The sequence below is a fragment of the Vicia villosa genome, linkage group LG4 (assembly GCF_029867415.1).
Source record: "Vicia villosa cultivar HV-30 ecotype Madison, WI linkage group LG4, Vvil1.0, whole genome shotgun sequence".
NCBI classification, from domain to species: domain Eukaryota; kingdom Viridiplantae; phylum Streptophyta; class Magnoliopsida; order Fabales; family Fabaceae; genus Vicia; species Vicia villosa.
In genome coordinates, this window is record NC_081183.1 from 11,246,939 (window position 1) to 11,254,748 (window position 7,810).

The 7,810-nt window shown below is 35.2% G+C and overlaps 1 protein-coding gene across 5 annotated transcripts; it reads left to right on the forward strand.

Annotated features, from left to right (window-relative positions):
• Window positions 1-5,299: 5,299 nt before the first annotated feature.
• Window positions 5,300-7,810, forward strand: LOC131594489 (uncharacterized). 5 transcript variants are annotated; one of them, XR_009281407.1, is made up of 8 exons: window positions 5,300-5,398; window positions 5,493-5,898; window positions 6,584-6,655; window positions 6,761-6,847; window positions 6,929-6,967; window positions 7,053-7,151; window positions 7,258-7,589; window positions 7,656-7,810. XR_009281407.1 is itself a non-coding variant. In XM_058866635.1 (7 exons), exons 1-6 carry the CDS (start codon window positions 5,782-5,784, stop codon window positions 7,336-7,338), a joined length of 495 nt encoding a protein of 164 aa, XP_058722618.1. In that variant the 5' UTR covers window positions 5,353-5,781; the 3' UTR covers window positions 7,339-7,364; window positions 7,656-7,810. The 5 variants fall into 5 exon arrangements, 1 of the variants encoding a protein (XP_058722618.1); XR_009281409.1 differs by having other exon boundaries at window positions 5,353-5,898; window positions 7,258-7,364; window positions 7,452-7,589; XR_009281408.1 differs by having other exon boundaries at window positions 5,353-5,898; window positions 7,258-7,364; window positions 7,470-7,589.

The window sequence follows — 7,810 nt, forward strand, 5'->3', positions numbered from 1 at the left end:
GTCGAATATGAATGTTCTAATGAAGATGATGTTGTAGAAGGATTGAACTTTTGATTAAGATGAAGATGAAAAGATTTGTTTTTTTGAACTTGAAAAACTTATGAAACTATTGTTTTTTTTATAATCTTTTGGATGTTACATTTTATGTTGGTGAACAATTTATGTAATTTGATACAAGTTTATGAATATTACACTTTATTACGATGATATAGTATATTTTTACTTTATTACGATGATATAGTATATTTTTACTTTATAATTAAGTTAATGTTTTAAATAATTAATGTATTTAGAATATTATATAAGTATATATATGTCGTATATATAAATTTAATATAATTTTAATATGAGGTAAACTCTGTGATTTTACATTTCGATTTTACGTTTCGATTTTACCTAGGTAAAATGAGTCAAGGTAAAAACTCGATTCTGACAACCTTGCTTGGATGTGCTTTGTGAGTACATCCAAAATTAAAGTAAAAAGGTGTTGGCTTAGAGTTTAAGGTTGGTGCAAACCTATTTTAATAGGGAAATAATCTGACTCTCCACCATGTGTCTACACATTAATCAATACTCCTTCATACATATCTCGGATAGCTCGAATATAGGCAATCTTAACCCTTTTCTTCTATAAGACTTTCCACAAAATCTATGTATGCTCTCTATCGTACGCCTTCTCCAAATCAATAAAAATTAGGTGCATGTCTTATTGGTTCATCTGATACTGCTCCATCTGTAACGCTCTAAATTTAATTAATTATTTAATTAAATTAATTAAGAATTTAATTATTAGAAATTGTCGAAGTTGGGGATTTATCTGTATTAATCTAAGAGGCGTAATTGAACTATTATGGTGTTTGAGCGGTTAAGTGGATAGTCGGGTAAAATAGTCGGTTTAATTGAGGAAATAATATTAGAATTAATATTATTATATTGGACTATTTATTTAATTAAGTTGGTTTGGTTGTTGTGTGAGAATTAGTAAATTGGAGGTGTGCAAGAAATAGGCCCATTAAGGAGTTTATGAGAAAATAAAATATTTGGATAATGGGATAAAGTGGAAAATTGGAGTGGCAGTAAAAGAAAAATATAGGTTATCAGAAACAAGGGTTTTGAACAAGGTTTGGTACGAAAAATTTGTTGTAGAGGAGTAAAAGAAATAGAGGATAGCAGAAAAAGAACAAGGGTTTTGAGAAAGAAGCAGAAAAGGCACACAAAGCAATTGGATGATTCTGATTGGAGAAACGAATTTTAGAGCGGTCTTCAATTCAAGGCAAAGGTGGGATTCTTGCTCTATAAATGGGAATATGATGAAACATATGTGGGGTTTTGGGGTTATAATTTTTATCCCTGCGTTTGTGTAATTGTGTGTTTGCTGTTATTTAATTTTCTGGAAAAATTAGAATATGAGTTGTTGCTGCTATGATGAATATACTGATTAATTGTGTTGTTTGTGACTTTGGTAAATTGGAATTATTCTTGATAAACTTGAAATCGATGAATTTTTGTGATGTTGTGTTGTTGAATCTCTGTGATGTTATGTTGGTAATTTTCTGGAAAAATTGAACGGGTAACTAAGTGTGGAAGTATAAGAGAAGGAAGAAGAAAATTTTTGGTGGTGGGTGCCACACATGAAGGAGCGGGCGCCCCATTTTGTATGAGTGGGACGAGGGTTCCACAAAGGTGTGGGACGGGCAACACAAAGAGGTAGGGGCGGGCGCCATACAACCCTTGGATGGGCGCCCCTTAAGTGCACAAGAGCGGGGGACGGGTACCTTGCCTATGGGACGGGGGCCACACTGCATTTCTCTAAGTAATTATGTCATTTAGTGACCTTGCAACTATGAACTATAAATGAATATAACTCCAAACTTTTCCTTCATCCTGATTAACTTAATAATCACAATAACATATGTATATGTACGTAGCAGAATAAATGATCGAGGTTAGGGGACGGGGGCCTCTAATTAATAATGTATTTTTTTATTACTTTCGTTAGTGATAATGTAACTTATCCTCAACATGATTTCCCCTAAATTATTATCAGTATCACCACCAGGTAATTAGTAGCATGTCACGTGAAATTGTCTTTGTACCAGAAACTTGATTTAACATAGTAGTAATAAATAAAAGGTGGTATAGCAGTGGCAGAAAAATAGATTGGCGTAGTAGCACACTTAGATAATTTTGTGATAGGAGAATAGTGGCAATGAGTCACTGGTATTGTAGCAGAAACCATTGTGATAACAGAGAGAGTTAGTAGTGATAATAATAGTGGATGAAAATAGTGTGGAATAGGAGTTTTAACCGATAAATGAATTAATTGGTTTAGAACGGGAATTGTCCGAATAATTGCAGAGTGCATGTCGATTGTTTTGGTTGAATTGTTGTGTGACAGAAAAGAATAGTATAAGTTAATAGATATTTTAGGAGGGACCGTTTTGGGGAATACTCCGTTGACTGCTATTTTCCCTTGTGATGTATTGCGATGTTTGTGTGGATTAACTGTGTTCATTTGTTGTTGTGATGTGTTGTTACTAAGTTGTAGGCCTAAGGCTAGGGGTGGCAAAATGGGATGTGGCCCGCCAGGCCGCGCACCCGCCAAAAAATGGCGAGTTGGGTTGAGATTTTGGGCCCGCCGCCCACTTAAGCCCGCCCCGCCAAAATCCACCGCCCGTCATAGTCCGCCCACCAAAGTCCGTCGCTCCTTCAAAATCCGCTCTTTTTTTAGTTAATTCTAGTATTTCTAATTCTTGATAATTTTATTTTATACATTTATTTGTGAATATATGTAATATTTTTTAAGTAAAATTTGTTTAAAAGATATTTTATAAAAAATTGTTCTAAAACTATGTGAAAAATCTAATTAAAATGGAAAAAAGTATAATAACTTGGCGGGTATGCCCGTCCCGCTCTTTTTTTTTCCGAGGGCAGGGCAGGCCGCCCGCTTTGCCACCCCTACCTAAGACCAGTGATTTTGTGCTGCTATTATTTTGTGAGTATTGTGAAGTGCATGGATTATTGTGACAATGGATTACCTTTATTTATTGGTAATATTTGTGATACAGGCGTATGCCTCGTGACGATTTTGTAGTGAATATATTTGTGATGTTGCATACTTGCATTCATCGAGTCGCATATGATTGCATTTTTGTGACTGCTTGGATTGACAATTGGAGATGGGGGCTGAAGTCCTGGGTACCACATGCATTTGCACTTGTCGAGTCTCATTTCATTTCGTATGCTTATAAAATTGTGTGACTTTGAATGTGAAGTAAACTGTTTTGGTTGAAATAGCGAGGTGAATTGAACGGTAACAATTATATCGTGAAGTGATGATTTTATGACTTATAACCTGAATATATTTTTTATCATAACTTTATTTATATGGTTTGATATCTCACCCTTTCTTTTGTTTCACCGTAGCCTTTATACTGGTAACGTGCAGGTGATAGCTGAGAGTGAAGATTTAGTTGCTGTGAGTCAAGTCAGTGTCATGCTCTCATATGTAACACTCAGGAAGGGATGAACGTTTGATTATTATGATTAGATGTAAAATGTTTTGACAACATGAATACAAATATTTTCCGCTGTGTATTACAATGTGAAGTTTAATATTTAATGAAGTTTACCTTGGTTCATTCGAATATAAGTTTTATATATCTATGGAAGAAAAATGAGCAGATTATTTTACGATGTATGAATAAATGTGAAGTGTGACATCCCGTTTGTTTGATAAAATTTTATAACTCTGATTTTCGTTATAATTACCGTGGGTATAATTGGGGTGTTACACCATCCCTCGTAGTATTAGGTTGATCGCTTCCATCATCGACCTCCCATACATAAAACCAAATTGATTCTCAGAGACTTGAGTCTCTTTTTTAGGGTTTGTTATATCACTCTTTCTCATAACTTCGTGGTATGAATTATAAGTTTAATCCCTCTATAATTTGCACAATTTTGTATATCCCCACTATTCTTATAGATTAAAACTAAAGTGTTTGTTCTCTATTCACTAGTCATTTACTCTGACCTCATAATTTTATTAAAGATTTTGATGAGCCACTAAATATCTTTATCTTCAAAAACTTTCGACACTATAATATGTATGTTGCCTGGGCCAAACGCCTTACTATTACTCATCTTTTTCAATGTTTATTTGACCTTGTAGTGTTATATTTGTAAAGGGTGTGTGTATACCAACGGCAATAAATTACCCCTAAAAGGTGAGGTTTATATGTCGCCCTCGAGGAGGTACACCTCGCCCCTATATACTTCCATACTGCCCTATTATGGGAAACATGATATAAGACGTTAATAGGGCAGAGAGAAGTCAGAACCATTAAATGATTCACGTCCCCCTGGAAATAGGGATTCAACTGTCCACAATTTGACTGGTGGGAGACGACATTTCCTAAGGAAACCCTAGGCCATAAAGGCCTCGATAAATATTTCTCCCTTATGGGGGAAAGACGGATCTTAATTCATAAAGATCACACTGCACACACCCTAAACCATAAGCGCGTCACTCAATGACAAAGTATTTCACCTCACGTGAGCAAGACCTTTAAACCACCGATAGAGTTTCTCAAATTTATGGGTAAGCCCTAGCCACCATACAACATAATATACCTACTAAAGCTTTTAAGTGTCCATGCCCTTTGTAGGGGCAATAAGCACACCTGTACTTTTTTACCAGTATAGTGGCATCCATCGTGGCCCCTTGGTAAAACCAACCTAGGCCACACCTTTACTCTAATTTCTTCCATCTTCCCTCTGAAGATGACCGACGAGACTCTACATTGCAACACAAACACCATTACATGATGTTTAGTTGGTGGAGGAAGCTATAGTTCCTCCACTACGCCAAATTTGAGTTTTGCCAGCACAGCTACGAAAGCGCTTTTAGGAAAAAGCGCTGCTATAGGTTTCACTAAAAATAAATCTAAAAAACAAGGAAAAAAAGCGCTGTTATAGGAGAACATTAGAAAGCGCTTAAAAAAAGCGTTGGTATAGGGTCCCCTTGTGAAAGCGCTTTTGAAAAAGCGCTGGTAAAGGCCCCCCATTTCAAAGCGCTTTTGAAAAAGCGCTGGTAAAGGCCCCCATTTCAAAGCGCTTTTAAAAAGTGCTGGTAAAGACCCATTACAAACGTAATTTATTATTAATCAGATTAACATAAATAAAAAGAAAATTAAACAAAAGAGGGATTAGGGTTCGTGTGAGGCCACTGGATGTTGAAACAAATCTCTTTCTCCTTCTTCAAACGGCAACGACGCAACCTTCATCCCTCCGATTCAAATCAACGACTACCATCTTCTTCCATTTCTGGCGAAAGGTCCACCAGCTCCCTCCGGTGAGACCTTATTCTTCTTCTCCGATCTCTCTTTCTCTGATGGTGAGCTCGCGACGGGTTTGGTGATGTTGGTGTTTAACCTTGTCGTTGAATCTTTGTTCGATTTGATGATGAAAGTTGTGTTGATGTGTTGCAGGGTTCGTTGAAGACGAACAATGGTGAGGTCCTTCTGATTTCGTTTTCACATTTTGAGCTCTCTAATATCTCTTCTTCTCTCGCTAGTTTCTGAAGAGTTTGATGTTTTAGGAAAAATTATGATAGTTTAGGGTTTTATGTTTGGATTTTCTGTGTTTGGATTGAATATGAACGTGATTTTCTGATAATTTCTGAAGGGTTAGTAAAACTGGGAAGATGATGATTGATATTTAGGGTTTTTGAATGTCAGGGTTTTGATGTTGTGTTATGTTTGTAGAGAATGATTCCTGATGTCTCTGTTCTTTTCTTCTTTTTCAAATGTTATTGATCAGAATCTAATTGTCGGAGCTTTCAAGCCTCCTTGCAATATCTCAATCTCTTTTGCTGATGGAAGAACACACAAGCAGGTGCGTCTTGCTGCAACTCACTCATACTATATTGCACTATTCTGGATTTTAATTTAGAAATTAAAACAGTGTTGTCAATAGAGTTTATAGCAGTGGTATAGCACTATAGTGTAGCTAATTTGAAAAAATTGCTATTTCCTGTGATTGACATCATTGAATTAAAATATGTTTGAATAAAGTTACTTGTAATTTCCCTCTTATCTAAAATTGAAGAACATCTTCAAATATATGCCTGTCCGCCCACATTCGTGTTTGTGTATTCATTTTAATATTTCATTAATTTTTATCATGTGGTTGGCTCTTTTCTTAGTTTGTGTATTCATTTTAATATTTCATTAGTTTGTATCATGTGGTTGGCTCATTTCTTGGTTTGTGTATTCATTTCAACATTTCATTAGTTTGTACCATGTGGTTGTCTCATTTTCTGGTTTGCTTATTTATTTCAACATTTCCATGGTTTATTTATTCTTTCTGGAATGAACATATGTGATGTGTTATCTTTTGTTAATTTTAGATTGTTCTTGCTTTTAAGTTTGTCATGCCAATCCTAAATCCTGTCATAGCATAATAATCTATAGCTTTAACAAACTGTATAATTCCTTTATTCTTATCAATGTCTCCCTCCTACATTTGGTTCACATTTCTATGCTTAGATAACTTATGTAAGATGCATTCACTTTGACAGAGAGCAGAATGGATTAAGTTCATAGGAGCTTTCACAAATGTTGAAGCTAGAGCCAATCAAGTCTATACTACAGTAAGATCGAACACCGATCATTCAATGGCATAACTATTAACTATATTACCTCTATGTGGCGATTTTATAATTTATGTTACTAAGAAATGGTTTGTTATTGTATAGGTTAAGGAGAACTATTTGTGCTTGGCCGAAAACGCAAAATCTCGAACTTCATTCAAGCCAACTGTAGCTTGGATGAAATATAACAATGTATGTATCCTCTTCAGTTTTTTCGGTTTTTGCTTATCGAAACAAAATGAGTTACTAACTTAGTATCATGTAACTTTGCAGGGTGTTTGGTCTTTTACAAAGGAAGCATATTATTTGAAGGTATGAAATGAAACCATAGCTATCTGTTAGAGAAACATTTTATTCTGGTTAATATCTATATTTTGATTTGAAAAATCGTGAATAGTATGTCGAAGATTCGGGAGACGAGATTTTGGATGCTAACAAGAACACTTACAATGTTTCTGATCCTGATGACTTAGAAGAATTGCATGCAATCCTATGTGTGAGTTCATTCGTAAATATAGTACTCGTTTCGACTAAATCATGCAGATTAAGAAAACTGATAGTAGTATCGAATATGCTAACAATTAGTATTTCTGATGATGTAGACTGTGGAAGTAGTGATTGATGAAACATTAACTTCTGATCCGTTAACTTCTGAAACATTAAGCCTATATATGGAGATATGACAAGCGGATTCAAACTACGTCTCTTGGTACGTCTCAACGTCGAAACACGTTAGTTTTTTTGTGATTTTCTAGTTAAATATGCTCAATTTTTGTGTGATTTTGTGTATGATAAGACTGTTATAATGGAGCAGTCGCGCAACCTCAATTGGTATTAGCTGATCTTATTGAAGTTTTATTTCCAACCGGAAATTACAACATCACTTACTTTAGGAACATTGTTATATAAGGCTCGATTAGCCAACATTAAACGAGTAAGTCAGAACTTTTCTGATTCTTCTATTTCCTCTTTATGTTTCTAATGGCTGAACAATTTTCAGGAAGACGAATCTATCTTGCGAGAGAAGGAACGTTACGACCTAGATAAGGGAAACGCATGCGTGGACAATTGAAGATAAATTAGAAGTTGATTTGCGCGTTGTTGGAAAGTCAATTATGACCATCTAGGAGTCACGTTCGACTGGAGAGAACTAGT

What these genes read in the sequence shown, in the direction of transcription:
- LOC131594489 (XM_058866635.1), top strand. Translation starts at nt 5,782, where the DNA reads ATGTCTCTGTTCTTTTCTTCTTTTTCAAATGTTATTGATCAGAATCTA. An exon ending in ATGGAAGAACACACAAGCAG is followed by an intron (nt 5,899 to 6,583) that starts GTGCGTCTTGCT and finishes TCACTTTGACAG; the next exon opens with AGAGCAGAATGGATTAAGTT. An exon ending in CTTGGATGAAATATAACAAT is followed by an intron (nt 6,848 to 6,928) that starts GTATGTATCCTC and finishes GTAACTTTGCAG; the next exon opens with GGTGTTTGGTCTTTTACAAA.